Here is an 18,723-nt window from a genome sequence, read left to right as displayed (position 1 = left end):
CAAAATTTTCTTTTTTCCTCCCTTGGAACCAAATGAAAAATAAGAGTAAAATATATTAATTGTTCTCTATTTTATTTAAATTTTAAATACATTCTTTCTATTTAAAAAATTTATACAAACCTCTCATAAAATCAATGATCACAAAACACATTTTTTTTTTACTTTAAATATTTCATTTACACCCACCCAAGTCGTTAGTTAACAATTAAGTCACATCTATTAGATCAAAATACTTTTATTTAAACATAAATGTTATATAAAATCATTTAAAATATAAAAAAATGGTGCATTTTTCTACTTTTTTATACCTATTTTATTTTTAGTTATGTAAAATTAATTATTTTTTATTTTTCAAAAAAAATAAATACATAAGTTGGCCAAGATAATACTTTAAACATATATAAAAAAAATTTAATTAAATAGGTATTTAACATAATAAGAGAGAAATTAGTTAATATGATTCATGTTTATTTTTCTGTACATTTTATCCAATTTCAAACACTATTTTAAAATTATTTGTTTAAATACTAATATAATTAATTATTTAAAGTTTAATACGTTCAGAGAGAGGGAGTATCAATTATGAGGGAAAATTAATAATTATAAATTTTTCAACGTAATTACGTCAAAAATCAAATATTTAAAATAGTTAACTGAATATTTTTGACAGAAATTGAATTCAATTGGATGTTTTGAAGCTAGGAGGGATATCGTTATAATTTTAATAAAATAGAAAGGAGGTCACAATATTCTACTATAATTTTAATAATTATTGTTATTTATTTTTTTAATTATAAATAAAAAATAAGTTAAAATATATATTTAATCTTTTAATTTTACACAAAATTTTATTCTAATTACTTAATTTTATAAAGTGTATTTTTAGCCTTTTAACCAATGTTTTCAGAAAATCGAACATTGAACTAAAAAAGTCAGTAATTCACGATTTGTATGGTTAAATCGGGTTCGACCAATGATTCAATCGATGATATAAAAATTAAATTAAAAAAATTATATATGTATATAATAATTTAAATATAAATATATATATATGAAATTGCTATTTAATTTAAAAAAATTAAATATTTTAAGTTTATCATGACTTAACAAGTTACATAATACAACATAATATTAAATGATTAAAAAAATTTGTCATTTTTTAAAAAAATTTGATAAAAAATAAAAAAAATTTTGAACGGCCTGGTTTTTGAAAACTGGATCCGATTCTTGACTTAATTCTGATTTTCGATCCGACCACCAGTTCAAAATAGCTCAACCCCTAAAATAATTTTTTCCTATAAACCAAAGTAATCGACGGTCAAGTCGGTTTGATTTTAAAAACACTACTTTTAACTTTGACATTATTAGTTTTATCACCAAAATTTTTTACATTAAATTTATAAATATTAATAAATATTTTTAAATATTGAAAAATTAAATTAATTTTTTTAAAAATAACAATAATTGATATAAATAATAATTTAAAACTAACAATATTAGAGTTAAAAATTTAAAAAAATAATTTATAAAAAATTAAGAGATCAAATTAAAATATTATATAAAATTACATAATTAAAAATATATTTTAATTTAAAAAATATAATCCTTTAAAACATTTGAATAACATGATATTTTTAATTATCATTAATATTTCTAGAGTTAGAAAATCTGTAACAGGGAAGATTTATATATTGACGTGGTGCCCAAGATCGGGATGCGCTGGTCACTTTACCCTCTCTACAAAATCCCTTTCTCTCTGGTTTCGTTAGGGTTTCCGTTGGTCCGGCTGGCCCTAGTGATTTCTGGAGTGCAATGCCTCTTCCGAATAAATCAATCAAGGCTGCTCAGGAAGGCGGTGGCACCTTCAAGGATTTCGAAGATCCTGAGACCCCTTCCAACAATTTATGGGTTGGCAATTTATCGCACGAGGTTACCGAGTCAGATCTTATGGCTCTCTTTGCCCAGTACGGCGCTCTTGATAGCGTCACCTCGTATTCCTCTCGGAGTTACGGCTTTGTGTTTTTCAAGCGCGTCGAGGATGCAAAGGCTGCCAAGAACGCGTTACAAGGCACCCTTCTGCGCGGAATTCCTATGAAGATTGAGTTTGCGAGACCGGTTCGTTCTGATCTTTGTACTTGGTTAGGCTTGCTTAATTTTGGTTTCATCTTTTTTGCGGGTTCATGTATTGTTATTTACGCATTTGCGTTAAAATTTCTCCCTTTCTATTGTACCAAAATGATTCGCGGCATGACAAATCTAACTTTATTCTCCAATCCGATACCCGTCCATAATCACATCTAGCTTTTTCTACAAGTTCTTTAAGAAAAAAAAATTGAAGCTCAAGCGACTCAGCTGGGTGGATTCAAATTTACCATGCGAGGTGCGTCAGGCATGGACCAAACTTAATGATCACATGGAAAGCATCTTGAGTATTGTTAGACAGAACAAACTACCAATTTGTTTTTATTGGAGGAAACTCGAGTCCCGAATTCGACTTCTAAAATTTTTATTCCAACGCAAAAGACAGCCAATTTATGTTTTGAAGTGAAAATATTTGAGTCGGGAGTTTGCCAATGAAAAGAGTTGTAGATAAAACATAGCCGGACTTTTGCTGAACTTTCTCTGGTGGTCCAAATTTCCAAGATAGTTTCATGGGCGGCCTAATGTGAATCGTTCAAGTCATCCAATGTTGTAAAACTAGCATTTTTCTTCCTTTTCGCCAAAACAGACATTCTAATTTGTGGGCTCAGGTGATTGCCTTAATTATTATCAACCTCAAACTTCCAGAAAGTAAAATTTAGAGGACGATAGATCTTTACAAACGCATACGGAATACATACAGACCCTTAGCTAGTTATATTTTGCCGTTGACTTAGTTGCATGGTTAAACATGTTTTCGATATTTGTTGGTTATGCACGTGATATTAGTTTTCAACTTCACCCACTCTATTAATTAGGTTGTCTTTAAAATTTTACTCTGGCAAAAGAATTTGTCAGAAAGGGAACATCCTTTTGAATGAAGTAAAAGGAAAATAAGAAGAGAAACCTGCATCAATGGAGCGAGGATATGATCCTGTTACACATTTTAAGTAAACAGCCAGCTGAAATGTTAATATCTTCAAAGTAATAGAAAGAACAGTACTATAACCGAAAACCCTAAAGGCTGTTATATAGATTTTAGCAGTGGAGAAATAATTGGCAATAAACCTGAGAGTATTAACTAATGCAAATGTTAGAGAGTGCTCAGTAAGGTTTGCGAAGCTGCAGCTTTTTTGTTATATCATGAAGATTCTGGCAGCGGAGAAATAATTGGCGATAAGCCTAAGTAAATTATGTAATGCAAAAAATTTTAAAAGAGTGCCCAGGAAGGTCTGCATAACTGCATCATGCTTACATAAAAATCTTAGATTTGTAGTCTAAATCAAGGACCTCGTCAGGTGCCGTGGCAAGATGGCAGGAAGCGTTCTCTCATCGTAATGTTTTAGCCTTTTAGGCCTTTCTTGCCTTCTTGAGGGAGTGTTTCCATTGCCATATATTTACCACGATGTCAAGATTCTATGCTGCTTTTGTCAAGTAAGTGAAACATTAGCTTTCATTACCCGTCATCTCACTTAATCAGGGGGGAAGTGAAGCCTGAGGAGGGAAGGGGGAATCAGGAGGGTCAGGTTAATGACTTGTTGATACGAGCTGATTAAGCTTATTCTAAATTTAATGACTGAATTTCTATTTGTAATCAGATAAAACTTATGTGAAAATCTTAGAGCATCTACTGTTTTAAGTCGTCCAATAGGGGAATTAATATTAGAAAGAATTGGTCGTGTATTGAGTAGTAAAAAAAATGTCCAATGATCTGTTTTTGTTGAAGAAATTGATAACATATCATGTATACTTTCTTGTTTATGGCATACGTGATTGAATCATAACTCAGTTAGTCTAGCAATGGACTCTTTAACAAGATTTTTGAAAGGGAATGTTAAAAAAAAAAAAAAAGCTTGGTTATAATTAGTTAAAAAGATTCTGACGTCCAAATCCTTCTCCCTGCAAAATAGAGGTTCCATTGCAATGAATCATCCAAATAAGATAGAACAGCTCCATTTCAAAAGTTTTTCATCATCAATATTTTGAAAGCAATTCTATTTCTAATGTCAACAACCAATTTAACTCAAAAGGGTAAGCTGTTAATAGAGACCCGTCAAACTTACGGGAATCTTTTGTGCGTATTTTAGGAAGCCTTGGTTAGAAATTTCTTAGCATTATATACTGTATCATGTCTGGCTACATTAGACTTTTGAGTCTGATTCAGTGTTGAACAATTTATGCCTACCTTAAAGTAAAACTACTTATACTATATTCTCGAGTCCAAATCCTTCTCCCTGCAAGTTGCTTATTATAAAATTCTTGTGGAGGCTGGAGAGAGAATAGAGAAAGGATAGAACAACAACAAATCTTATCCCACTAAATGGGGTCAGTTACATAAATTGTACGACGCTATTGTACTCTATCATCAACCAAGCTTCTAGGATATAATAAACAAATACGATACATAAATCATATATGATATGTATGCGATATGTCAATACTTTATTTTTTGTGTATGTTCAAACCATCTCAAAATAATTTTCTACCATTTTGCCTCCTTTTTTTTTCCTTATATACTCATTTTGGATTTTATCTTTTCGTTTGTGCCCGCACATTCATTTCAACATTTTCATCTTTGCTATTCTAACTTTATACTCTTGTTGCCCCTTTAAAACTCAACATCCACTATCACTAATATAACTAGTTTTATAACAGTTTAATAAAATTTTCCTTTGAGTTTATCAGGCATCTTTCAATCACAAATAACTTCTTTAACCTTTCTCTAACCAAGCCACCCCACTTGTATTTTACGTGCAACATTATCAATTTTTTCATCATGTTGAATAATAGTTCTCAAATATCTAAATTTTTTCACTTGAGATGTAATTTTATCTTCAAATGTTACTTTCAAATTACTACTGACTGACATGTGAGATTCAACAAAATTTATGTTGGCTATCGAGGGCCTAATACAATCCTTTTCTTTTATCCGGGCTTGAGACTAGCTATAACATAGTTGAAGTTAGAATAGAGAGAGGATGTGGGAGAAAAAAGCGGAAGTGACTCCATTTACACCTTTTATCTTTGTGCTATTTTCCCTTTCATCTGTATTTAGCATTTTTCAGTGAAGAACTCTAGAGGATTCTTACACTTTTTTGGATCCTATCATGGAGTTGCTTCAAAGGATTATGGAGATTATTGGAATAGACCGAATCTGACCGCTAGTTCAGCTGTAATTCTCATTATCTCGTTTTCCTGAAGTGTTGAAGTGTTTAGCTTTTAGCATGAATAGTGTATAAACTTTATATATCTACTTCTATGCGTCAGTTTGGTCAGAATATTATGATTCTGGCTAGTTTTTGAACGGTTATAACCATGAAATGAACTTTGGAATTGGACTGAAGCACTCCCCAAAGTATAGATGGAAAAAAAAAACTGACGTAATGGTTAGTTGTTTGATACCTTTGTTTGGGCGTGCTTGGACCAATAAAGCATTCCGAAATTTTGATTCTTCAATGTCCGCTTCTTTACTCCTTTGAACCGCTGATAAATGTTTGCTCTTTAGATTTACTTGTATCTTTGCTAGGCTTTTCAAAAGATGTTGATAATTATTTTCCTCAAATTATGATATACCAACTTTCTAGCAAAAGGAAATATTCTATGATCTGATGTGGGTCACAAACAATTTAACTTTTCGACATTGTTACTTTTTCCTACAAGCTGCTTCAGTTTATAGATGCCTGTATTTCATTGGTTCAGCTGATTTTTTTTCCTTTTCAGCCGTTCCCCCTTATATATGAATTTATGAGTCTTCTTTGCCTTACTTTACCTGCATATATTTGTTAGTTCATAGTCCTGATACTACGGATTGAAGAAATGACTCTGACATCTACCCGTATATGTCTTCCTTTTGAAGGGTAAGAAAGTTTATGTTGCTTGAGAGCATTGTGTGAAGATTGATGCGAATATGATATAGACAGAGATCTTAATTATTCGTTGTAGTTAGCCTTGGTGATTTATGCCATGGTCCACCTCAGATGCCACTGTTGTATTTAAAATTTAATGACCTTGAATTTACTGAAGTAGCACTGTGGCCTTGCTCCACCCCAATGCATAGTTTGGCTTTGAAGCCTGTATTACAATGCTGCTCCATTGAAGCTAGCTGATTTGCTTTTAACAGCAACAAGTTGCTTTTATGTCTTTGCTTCTTTGTTGAATTGCTTATGGGTAGTCTATGAAAGATCAGTGTTTGAAATCGTGAAAAAACCTGTTTTCAGGCAAAGCCATGTAAACAACTTTGGGTGGGTGGTATTAGCCCAGCTGTTACAAAGGAAGAACTGGAGGCTGAGTTCCGCAAATTTGGTAAGATTGAGGATTTTAAGTTTGTCAGAGACCGCAACACTGCATTTGTTGAGTATTTCAATTTAGATGATGCAACTCATGCCATGAAAATGATGAATGGAAAGCGTATTGGTGGCGACCAAATTCGTGTAGATTTCCTTCGATCACAATCCTCAAAAAAGGTAAGCTTTTGCTTTATAATGTTGATTTGCTTTGTTCCCCTTCTACTTCATTCATTGCTCAATAACCTGTTTTATTGCACATTTGGCGATTGCTCAAAGCTGCTCCTGTGTATTAGATTTGATTGGGTCTGTGGAATATGATTGGGTGAATGAGAAGCGATCTGGAACAGTGTTTCTTGTATTCCCCGATTATTCATATCCGAGTGCACTCTTTGCAGAGCTATTTTACTTACATTTTATCTATCTTATGATTATGATTGCTCAATGATGTAAAAGGCGCTCGCCTCAGCGCCTAAGGCGCCTGGGCGAGGCGCTGAACTTGGCCATCGCCTCTCAAGTGAAGAGAGGCGATGGGTTTCCTCAGGCGCTCGCCTTTGAGCGCCTTGTGCGCCTCGCATATCCTAAAGGCGCGCGACTGTCAGCGCCTGGCAGCAGTGAAGATGAGAAGATTAGAAGAGAAGACAAAGACGTAAGATTTCAGAAGAGAAGACGATAAAGGAAGATGAAGGAGTGAAGAATGCTGACTGGGTGTGAAAGAACCGAAAAGAAGAGTAGGAGTTGGTTCTTGTTCGGCTGCCGGTGTCGACTGGGTATGCAAGAATCAGAGACGAGAACTCGTCTGCACTCCACTGACTGTATCTCCACCGAAAAGAAGAGCAGGAGTTGGGTACGACCGTATCGTGCGAGTATGCTAGCTGGCCATAAGTTCAGCATCGTGGACTGAATATCATCCATTAGAATATAATTTTTTTTAACCAAAATCCATTAAAATATGATAAAAAAATATAGTAAATAATTATAAAAAATTTAACAAATCCTATCCTATCTTGTGAGAGAAACGTATAACATATAATAAATTAGGAAAGATTTAAATTTTAAATAAAAGATAATAAAAATATTATATATAGAAAAAGATTTTAATTAATTATAAAAAATTATCTTTGATTTAAATTTTAAATATGATTGAGATAATTATAAAAGATTTAACAAATCCTATCCTATCTTGTGGGAGAAACATATAACATATAATAAATTAGGGAAGATTTGAATTTTAAATAAAAGATAATGAAAAATATTATATATAGAAAAAGATTTTAATTAATTATAAGAAATTATCTTTGATTTAAATTTTAAATATGATTGAGAAAATTTTGCTATCTGAAGGAAAATTTTTAGGAAAGTTTAAGACTTTAAAATCCCTCCCAATGAATATTTTTTAAGATATAAAAAGAAAACCTATTACTGTTTTTTGGTATTGGCATCAGTGTGTCTCGAGGCTTAGAGCAAGTGAGCAATATCTCCAAGGATCACGTCTTGCACATCTTGCACTCTAACAATCAGGTTCTAACTTCTAAGTTTCAAAGTTCAAACATCATATTATTTTCTATTTTTCTTATTTGATTTGCTTGATTTTAGGCCTTTAGCACTACAACACACAGAACAATTATTCAAAAAACAAACCTTTAATTTTTCACTCTCTTTTTTGGTTTTTCCTGGTATTTTTCCCCAGTTTTTAGTGCTTCCATGGCTGAAAGTAGTGGTCAAGTTCAAAACAAGCAACAAGAACAAAATAAGAGAAAAGACCCTGGATGGAAATATAATTTCTTGAGTGACCCAAATGACACCAATACTGTAACTTGTTCCTTTTGTAACAAATCTACAAAAGGAGGGATTCATAGAGCTAAGTTGCATCAAGTTGGAGGTAATAGGAATGCTGCTAAATGTTTGAAGTGTCCTGATAATGTGAGGAAAGAGTTGCAAGATTACATAGACAAAAAAAAGGTAGAAAAAGAGACATATGATAATCCAATTATAAATGTTGTGGATATAAGTATGCATGGTGAAGAAGAGGAGGAGGAGGAGGAGTTGTATGGAAAGAAAGGAAAAAATGTTATGCTTACATCAAAGAAGCCTAGACAAAAAGGTCCCATGGATTCTTTTATGAGGAAACCAGAGCAAGTTATTCAATTACGAAAACAAGGAAAGTTGCGAGATGGAAATATAACTGATAAATTTGATAAGGAGAGAAGAGCTATGGTTTGTCAATACATTGGTCGATTTTTCTACCAAGCTGGCATTCCATTTAATGTTGCTAACATGGATTCCTTTAAAATTATGATTGAAGCTATTGGACAATATGGTCCAAATCTAAAACCCCCAAGTTACTATGAGTTAAGGGTGCCAATTTTGAAGAAAGAAGTTGAACTTACAAATGATATGATGAAAAATCATAGAGATATGTGGAAAAGAAAAGGCTGTTCCATTATGCTTGATGGGTGGACTAGCCGAACAAATAGAAGCTTGATAAATTTTTTAGTGAATTGCCCAGTTGGCACAATGTTTATAAAATCTGTTGATGCATCATCATATGTTAAAACAGCAGAAAGATTGTTCAATTTGATTGATGATTTTGTTGACCATGTTGGGGAAGAGAATATTGTTCAAATAGTGACGGATAATGGGTCTAACTTTAAAGCTGCTGGTAAATTATTAGAAATGAAAAGGTTGAATCTTTTTTGGACACCATGTGCAGCACATTGTGTAGATCTTATATTAGAAGACATTGGAAAAATTTCTAGGGTATCAAAGACTTTGGCAAGAGCAATCAATTTGACAGGGTATATATATAACCACGTAGGACTTCTAAATATGATGAGAGAGTTCACTAAGCAAAAGGAGTTGGTGAGGCCTGGCAAAACTAGATTCTGCACTTCATATCTTACTCTTAAAAGCATTCATCAACAGAAAACTGCATTGAGGACTATGTTTACTTCAGAGAAGTGGGAATCAAGTAAGTGGTCAAGAGAACCTAAAGGAAAGCGTGTGGTTGAAAGTGTGCTTATGCCTTCTTTTTGGAATACTGTTTCTTATATATTAAAAGTTATGGGACCTCTTGTTCGAGTGCTAAGACTTGTAGATAATGAAAAAAAACCAGCCATGGGTTATATATATGAAGCAATGGATAGAGCCAAAGAGGCAATTCAAAAGGCATTTGATAATAATGAAGATAAGTATAGAGAGATTTTTCATATTATTGATGAAAGGTGGAATTGCCAACTTCATCAACCTTTACATGCTGCAGCTCATCTCCTAAATCCAGAATATTATTATGACAACCCAGATATAGAGTTTGATGAAGAAATCACTAGGGGCCTAATATCTTGCATAGGGAGACTTGTGAAAGACCCAACCACCCAAGAGAAGATCATGAATGAATTGACAATATATAAAAGAGCAGAGGGACTTTTTGGGGTTGATTTGGCCATTAGAACAAGGAAAACAAGAGCTCCAGGTAGATTATAATCACACATTAGTTATTTAATAGTCCTAGTTTTACTAATTTAGTTAAAATGTTAAATAATTATGTATTATTTTTATGACTTTGTAGCGGAATGGTGGGCTTCTTATGGAAGCTCTAGCCCTAATTTACAACATTTGGCAATCAGAATACTAAGCCTTACTTGTAGTGCATCAGGCTGTGAACGTAATTGGAGTGTGTTTGAACAGGTTAAATTTAAATATTTCAATTTTTTAAAATAGGTCAATGCTATGTTTTATCATATCTTCACTTCATATTAAGATAATTAATTATTATATATGATTTTTCCACTTAGATTCATACAAAAAAGCGGAACAAGCTTGCTCAAGATAGACTCAATGATTTGGTCTTTGTGAAATACAATCAAGCACTGAAAAATAGATATGATAGGCAAGATGTAGATCCCATTTCCTTGGCGGATATTGATGAAAGTAATGAATGGCTACTTGGTAGTATGATGGATGTCGATGAGGACGCAGTAGATGAGCGTGTTTTTGGTGATGATGAGAATGAAGAGTTAACATGGGGGGCTGTTGCATCAGCAGCAGGTGTTGGAGAACCAATTAAACAAACAAGAAGCCAAAGCCAAGCTAAAGGAAAAAAAGCTAGCTCATCTAGAGCTAAAGGAAAACAACCGATTACCAACATTGAGGAACTTGCAAATTTTGATTCAGATGAGTTAGAGGAAGACGATGAAAGATATAAATCCAACAATGAAGGAGGAGAAAGTCCTGAGCTTGCCACATCTGAATCTGATTCAGATTTCTAGTTTGATTTTTTTATAGGCCTCAATATTTTTTTTCATATTTTAAAGACATTTTATGCACTTGATTGATTATTGGAATAGTTTATATTATTTTGTTGTAATTTTGTAGAAGTTTATGATTGAAGTAGATTTATATTTATCACTTTATCTATGGTTTGTTGTCTATAATCTATGTATTATGCATTTTATCTATAGTAGCGCCTTGCTTCACTCAGGCGTGCGCCTTTGTAGCGCCTTGCGCCTAAGGCGTTTTACCAACTTTGCGCCTTGAGTGCGCCTTTCGCCTTTAACAACACTGTGATTGCTCTGATTTTGAGCATTGTCTGACTGGTTTCATATTGTTTTGGATGAGTTATATAAGCAGTAATTAGAATTACTTGGTGCGTTTATGTTCCATGTAGATTGGTGGGCTGGGTTATTTCTTTACTGCTTTCGTTGCCTCAGTAGATATTTATTCTTTTGGTCTGTGCTATGATGTTTTTTCTTGGTAAGTAGCTAATGTTTGCATTAGTTTTGTATAGGATATGTTGCTTGAGTATGGACAGTTTCAGGGAAAAATCATGGGCCCTCCTGATTTCTACTCTGGTCAGAAAAGGCCACTGGTGAGAGTCCTGAGCATCTTTATGTAATTGTGTTGTGTTGGTTTATAAATCTGTTTGTCATTTGATGCATGATGACAAACAATATTTGGAGCCTGCATGTAATTTCTTTGAATTATGTTACTTAATTTTTTGTCAAGAATGATTGTCATTTTGCCACAGCAAACACAACCTTCAGTTGTGAGGAAGGGAGATGGTCAACCCAGCAATATTTTGTGGATAGGTTATCCTCCTTCTCTTCAGATTGATGAGCAAATGCTCCACAATGCCATGATTTTATTCGGTGAAATTGAGAGAATCAAGAGCTTTCCTTCCAGGCACTACTCATTTGTGGAATTCAGGAGTGTGGATGAAGCTCGACGTGCCAAAGAGGGTCTTCAAGGTCGACTCTTCAATGATCCTCGGATTACTATAATGTATTCAAGCAGTGAGTTGGCACCTGGCAAAGATTACCCTGCCATTTTCACTGGAAGCAAAGGACCAAAACCTGACATCTTCCTAACTGAGCAAACATTTCGACCATTACAGATGGATGTGTTTGGCCACAATCGTCCAATGGTTCCAAATAATTTTCCACCTGGTGTTATTGTTGGGCCAAACGTACCATTGAGACCTTTTGGTGCTCAAGGTAGCCTTGAACCTTTGCTTTCAGGCAGTGAATTTAATGAATTGGGCACAAACCAAAAGTTTCAGGATGGTAGCTCCAAAAGTCAAATGGGTCCAAATTGGAATCGGCCATCTCCTCCTGCAGCAGGGATGCTCCATTCTGCACCGGGTATTAGACCTCCAACTAGATCCACATCTAGCGCATGGGATGTGCTTGACATAAACCAATTTCAGAGGGATTCTAAGCGTTCAAGGATAGATGGTGCTTTATCTGTTGATGATGCTCCCTTTCCTTTAAGGAATGTTGATGATCGTGCAGTAGGGTTAGAGCAATCTTATGGGATGGAGCCAGTTATTGATGGTGGTTCTGGTCCATTTGTAAACATCCAAGGGAAGGCTCACCCTGGTCCAGTGGGCACAAGGATCTCAACTGGAGTGCTTGCTCCTGTTCAACTTGATATTGATCACATATGGCGTGGGATAATTGCAAAAGGGGGGACACCAGTTTGTCAAGCAAGATGTGTCCCTCTAGGAAAAGGGATAGGGACTGAGCTGTGAGTACATATTCATATCTTTATGTTCTTAATATTCCTGTGAATTAAATAGTATCTTGATTAAGGAAAAGTAAGGAAATTAAATAGTATCTTGATTTCTGGCTTTAAGGATTTTTTTTTTTTTTTTTTGGGAAGGGGGGCGGGCTGAGCCCATTACACTTTTTCTTTAGTTTGTCCTTAAATGCTGGGGCCTTACTGTTAGTGTTTGTAATGTGAGCTCTGTCTTGGGCACTGTTTTGTAGAAGTGGTTAATGTTTGTTGTGCTCCCTTGCAGTCCAGAAGTTGTTGATTGCTCAGCCAGGACTGGATTGGATATGCTAACAAAACATTATGCAGATGCTGTTGGTTTTGATATTGTCTTCTTTCTACCTGATAGTGAAGATGACTTTGCATCATACACTGAATTTCTTCGCTACCTTGGTGCTAAAAACCGAGCTGGTGTTGCCAAATTTGTTGATGGGACTACTCTCTTCTTGGTGCCTCCATCTGATTTCTTAACGAAAGTTTTAAAAGTTGCTGGGCCTGAACGTCTATATGGTGTGGTTCTTAAGTTTCCGTCTATGCCAAGTGGTACGTCAATGCAACAGCCATTGCCCTTGTCTGTACCTTCAACTCAGTATATTGATAAGCAGCAGGTTCCTCCTTCTCAAGTAGAGTATGGTCAGAAACCTGCAAAGGAGGAAGAACTTTTGCCTATGGATTATAATAGATTGTTGCATGATGAGTCTAAAGTTCCTTCAAAACCACTTTATCCAGCTACAAGTGGCGCCTCTTTAGTCCAGTCTGTACCCTCAGATTATACTTCTAGCAATACTGCTGCAGCAACCCAACCTGGAGTTACATTAACACCTGAGCTTATTGCCACTCTGGCGACTTTGCTTCCTGGAACTACACAATCATCTGCCACTGATGGTGCCAAGTCAGCAGTAGGCTCCTCAACTATGAAAGCTCCATTCCCTCCGGTTGTGCCTAATGATGGAAACCAATCTCATGTCTGGAAACAGGACCATCAAATTGCAGATCCATCCAGTCATGTCCTTCAACAGGCAGGGAGTACGTACTATCAACCTTATCCATTATCATCTACTTATGGCCACCCTGGTCAAGTGGTCACTGGCAGTTCAAATGTCCAAGATTCTGCTGCCAGCTTACAGCAGCACGTTGCTATCTCATCTAGACCCATGACTAACTTCTTGATGCCTTCTCAAAGCGGACATGTAACTTTATCCCTCCCAATGAATCAATCATATCAAGTTGAAGCCTCCTCCAGCTCTCAGAAAGGTTATGGAGTGGTGCATGGAATAGATGCCTCTGTTTTATATAGTTCTCAGGCTCCTCAGAATCCTAATATTTCTATTTCCTCGTCCAATCAAGTTCATGGTGCTAACCCTTCTCAGCAACAAACTGCTATGCTATATTCAGCAGACAAAGGAAACACAGAGCCTCCAAGTCAGCAATTTCAATCTGCTCTCCAAGGAGGCAGTCAGGGCACATCATCAGAAGTGGAGGCAGATAAAAACCAGAGGTACCAGTCAACACTACAGTTTGCTGCGAGTCTTCTCCTCCAAATACAGCAGCAGCAGCAGCAGCAAACCCAAGGAGGGCGTGGGGCTGGAAATCAACAATGAGAATTTTTGTAAGTAATCATTTTCCGTGAAGTGTTCTTTTTGGTCATATTTCTGTTTGTGTAAATTATTCTTTGCCATACATGTACTCCATGTTTAATTTTTGACATTCTGCATAGCCATGTTGCAAATATTAGCCCAAAGCATTAGTGGGATCTGAATCTGAAATTATAAGAACCATCTAGTTTCATTGGGAAATATGGATCTTTTAGAATTTGAACTTTAAAGATGCGAAAACAAGGAGAACAAGAGGCAAGTGTCCATATTTGCAGGAATAATTGTGATTTGAAGTTCCGTAAGGGGGATCCTCAGAAAAAGATTTCTTGGTTTGCTTAGGGCATTTGAAGAGAAAGTTCAAAGTTATCAACATGTCTTGACTTTTTTGATAGATTATGATCCCGGGGGCTTCTATATAACTACTAGGTTCTATAACAATTGCTTTACTTGATGTTGTACTTGAACTGATTTTGGTAAATAAAAGTTTGACATTCTGCTTGGCCTTGCTGCAAATGTTAGCCAAAACTTCCCATGGATTCTGGACCTAGTGTGATAAAAACTATCTAGTCACATAGGAAGTGTGCCCACCTCCGTATTTTTTTTTACCCCAGGTTGAGAGCATCTGATTTTGCGTATTGCAATCAGTTCATTCTTGATAGCTAGAAAGATTCTCTGTTGAACTACAGTTTCTGAGATGCTATCTCTGGAACCAATTAGAACATTTACACTGTTTTTTTCTTGGTAAAACTGTTTCATCAGTTGGCTTTGTTTTCATATCTATATATATATATATATTAACTAGGTATCAGCCATATGGTATGGAGTATAGATTCTTCTGCCATGTTCCGATGGAGTTCTGTAAATAACTCGTGGAGCAGACTGTAATTTTGCTTATATTGTGCTCTATCATTAGTTCCTTATAATACCTATCTTGATTTGCTGCCTTGCTGTAATTCATGCACCATGATGTTTCTATCTGTATGTTTTCATTGCTATAGCATATCTTTGCTGGTGGTTGAACATGCTTGTTGATTTAGTGTGCTATACTATTATAACATAAACGAGCATATTGAACCTTAAACTCTGCTTCAATTGCATGGCATTACTTGTCATCAGTCATGTACCCCATAATTGCTTTGCTTTAGGCTTGAAAAGCCTTTTTCTTTAGCATTTTCCTTGGATCTAGAATTTTTTGTTTTTTGGACTTGACCCTTAAATCTAGATTTTAGATATGAGAATTCCTATTAATTGTTTAATTTATTTCAATACGAGCTGTAACTTGAATTATGTAAAGATCTTCACTGTGCTTTTAAAGATAATGAGAAAATGACTGCTGATTGAATTTGTAAATTTAGAATTACCATTATTTATTACCATCTCATGATCATAATTAGCTATGGGTTGAGCAGATTCACACATTCAGTACTTGATGCCAAATTTCCGATCTTGACCTTCCACTGATTCTCCTTATTCCTCGGTATTATTTCTCTGTTGGTGAGGTCTTTTTTTCTTTTTTTTCTTCCTTTGCAAAATACAAATTCTGCTTTGGGGTTTGGAAAGGTTTAATCATATAAAACATTACGGCGGTGAGATGTTTTCTGATGATAGATTCCCAACTAAAATCATAATTGTCTGTGAATTTATCCTAACCCGTTCATGAAGTAGAGTGATGGAGTAGCTTTTAGATTATTAGTTCGGAACCTCCACCTCCTTCCCCTCAACAACTCAACCCGTTTATTCTTGTTACCGAAATTATGCGGAAATATTTATTGGGAAACTTAAAATAATTCTTTTGGTTAATTTGAAAATATCCATATGATCAGATTGTTATTGCAATGGGTGTGTTTGGAATGTCCTAAAACGAATCTGTTTGTGAGAAAACCAAATCAAATTACATTTGGAATATTGGAACCCCTTGTTTTGAAGCACGGGCTCTTTTTTTTGCCCCTACACCTGACATATCTTCACATGGAATGCAACCTTTAGCTGCATGCATTTTTATGAATGTATCGACTATGGTGGCGTCCGTTAGAACTAGTATATATATAGAATTACAGATTCATGTGTGATACTGGCCTATTTGAAAATCTACTAGCTATTCGATGCGGGTGAAACTTCGATATTTGATTTTATTACTTTGAACGGTTAAGCACAGAACTAGGTAATAGCGCCTTATGGCCTTGATAAAATTCCATGTCATTCTTCGTCGTGTTGAAACTATTAATTGACCAGCGTAAATATAGTGAGGAGCCATGTGTAGTGCCAGAGGATACAAGAAAAAAACCCTCTAGCCCTTATAGTATTGATTGATGGTTGAGTTGATCAGCTGGTCCGAACAGCTTATTTAATTTGGAAAAAAGTTTGATAATGTGCTGTTGATTGAGTATTTATGTACTTAGCTTTATCCCAATTCCAATGTCCTGCCCGAACAGCTTGAAGCGATTAATCCACTGCTCCGATGTAAATCCAAAATCACTCAAGTTTATCATAATCGCAAGTTATAACTGATCTTTGTGAATCATTTTCTTTTAAAAAAAAAAATTAAAATACCTTATATTCAAGTTGCCTCATCTCACGTAAGCTACATGGTTGATAAAATTGTTGCTTGATTGTCGACTGCTTCAATGTAGGATAATAGGTTAATGCCTCATCTCACGTAAGCTCCATTGTCGACTGCTTTAATTAGAGTCTGGACTCGTCTCGTTTAGCTGAGGAATCATTTTACCATTGCCCTTGCTATTGTTTTTTAACGAGTTATATGGCATGCAAAACTTTTGAGCTGGAAATAAATTAGGTGTCTGGAGATTCTGATCCTCTGGTTTTGTTGATTTGTGTCAGAATTTGGCGGTAGATTTAAACGGATTTATGGAATTAATTAGGCATTAAACATGGATTGACGGTGAAATGTGTGGTTCATGGCACTGAAAACTTGTGGATGTTAGCACGCGTATTTGACAAATAAAAAGCTTCTTGCTTTTTCGCTCTATCAACAAAGTACGTTTATATGATTACCACGGCGGCTTTTTTGGGTTCCTCGCAGATCTTAGTTGTCCTGGTTCGTATTGGAACCACAATCAAAAGCATAACGATTCTACTATTCATGGACGTGTAGGTTTAAATGCTGTTCGCGAATGCCTGTTCGAGTGGGATTCATCATTCGTGGGCTGCTACGGCCACTAGAGGAAGAGAAAGGTCAACTCGTGCTATTGGTGCCATCTAATCTTCGACCCTCTCCAAGGGTTTTAAATTGTTACTACGAAGAATGTAGTTCCTGTAGCAATCTTAGTCTTCCACCTTAGCTGCATAACACTTGTTTTGGTATTGACAAGTGTGCTTAATTATTGCAATGTCCGTGATACCGTCCAAATGCAAATGAATGAAGATCGTTTGTCCCTGTTGAGCGAGACAGTCTCCGATTGCATTTTCTAGACAAACCTTCTGGTCACAATATATTTGATCTTGTAAGCAACGCGAGCAACAATTTTGAAGGTTTACCGCGGTAGCTAGAAACAAAAAATAACGCCCTTTTTTTTGTTAAAGGTGATATAATGGCAATAACTCAAACTATTTCACTCATACAATTTTTGGAATCAATTTTTTTTTTTGTTAAGGGTTTTTTTTTCTCATTATAGATCTAGTGAATTTTGTGTCTGCATATATAACCACATGCTTGAGTGCGTTGCATGAATTGGTGATTGGTAATAACTACCGAACATACTTTAAGAAAATGAAAAGTTCGACAAGTCGAAAAAGACGCTGTTGCCTTAATTTTGTTGGCTGAATTTGTGTTTCAAGTATTTCGTAAAATGAGGGGAATATTTAATCAACGTTGTTTATTTTATGTGACGTAAGCTATGGTGCTTTACAGCGTCACGGGACATGGTCTCCTTTGTTGAATGGTTAGCACGCGCAATATTGGCACTTCGCAATGTTATTCCTGGAGCAAAAACCTATTTGGCAGGAGTTGCTTTATTTGTTTGGAGGGCCCTGGCCCAACAAAAATAAGAGTAAAGATAAAAGTTTCCACACAGATGCACCTGTTAATTTATTTTTTTTTTTTATGTAATGTCGTTCCATGTTTATCAATTTTGTACAATGTCATCATATTAGTAGGGTTTGATCATGTTGACTGTCGCACCCGAAAAAATGCGACGCGGACGGCGCGCGAGTGGAGGTCTCAGCCTTCACGGCGGGAACCGGATTGAACGAGGAGTCGCCACTAAGATTTTGAGGTAAATCTCGAAAAACTGATTAAATGGAGGATAAAGATGATCTGCGTAATCAGATAATAGGTTCGAGAGTCAGTTGAGTGTGGGGAGGTGTTAGGCACCCCACAACACCCGTTCGTCAGAACGGTTACCTGAAATTTGTTGTGCTCTATTAATATGGTTTTATAATTATTTTAATTATCCCTTTTATATTCATGTGTTTGATAAAAAAGATGAGAAATATTTATTTATTTACGAGGGAGGACGGACTTGACTCAGAATCTAACTCTGAGGCCTACGTATCCTGTGATGAGGATCAAAGTCCACGTAGTTTGGGTTTATAAGTTTGTTGGTAATTTTTTTTTTTTGAAGAGAAATTAATTAGAAATAATTTACCATTTTACAAATAAAACAATTTCTGAAATTTTGATATGTGTGTTTTAAATT

The 18,723-nt window shown here is 35.3% G+C and overlaps 2 protein-coding genes across 10 annotated transcripts; both read left to right on the top strand.

Moving 5' to 3' along the window:
• The first annotated feature begins 1,715 nt into the window (after positions 1-1,715).
• Positions 1,716-18,383, top strand: LOC129314819 (flowering time control protein FPA). 9 transcript variants are annotated; one of them, XR_008594283.1, is made up of 8 exons: positions 1,716-2,115; positions 6,357-6,602; positions 11,209-11,289; positions 11,449-12,446; positions 12,721-14,082; positions 15,478-15,562; positions 16,993-17,062; positions 17,181-17,476. XR_008594283.1 is itself a non-coding variant. In XM_054958255.1 (7 exons), exons 1-6 carry the CDS (start codon positions 1,813-1,815, stop codon positions 14,072-14,074), a joined length of 2,916 nt encoding a protein of 971 aa, XP_054814230.1. In that variant the 5' UTR covers positions 1,716-1,812; the 3' UTR covers positions 14,075-14,082; positions 17,181-17,476. The 9 variants fall into 9 exon arrangements, 4 of the variants coding, with proteins under 4 accessions (XP_054814230.1, XP_054814229.1, XP_054814227.1 ...); XR_008594282.1 differs by having other exon boundaries at positions 16,907-17,062; XR_008594284.1 differs by lacking the exon at positions 15,478-15,562.
• Positions 7,610-10,703, top strand: LOC129314821 (uncharacterized). Its single transcript, XM_054958256.1, has 3 exons — positions 7,610-9,894; positions 9,991-10,109; positions 10,217-10,703. The coding sequence occupies exons 1-3, from the start codon at positions 8,127-8,129 to the stop codon at positions 10,688-10,690; spliced, it is 2,361 nt and encodes a 786-aa protein (XP_054814231.1). The 5' UTR covers positions 7,610-8,126; the 3' UTR covers positions 10,691-10,703.
• Positions 18,384-18,723: the final 340 nt, after the last annotated feature.

The sequence above is a fragment of the Prosopis cineraria genome, unplaced genomic scaffold (genome assembly GCF_029017545.1).
Source record: "Prosopis cineraria cultivar Desert tree isolate PC_DT_omini unplaced genomic scaffold, ASM2901754v1 PC7, whole genome shotgun sequence".
NCBI classification, from domain to species: Eukaryota; Viridiplantae; Streptophyta; class Magnoliopsida; order Fabales; family Fabaceae; genus Prosopis; species Prosopis cineraria.
The sequence above is the reverse complement of the archived record's forward strand: the minus strand, read 5'-3'. Positions and strand labels throughout refer to the sequence as shown.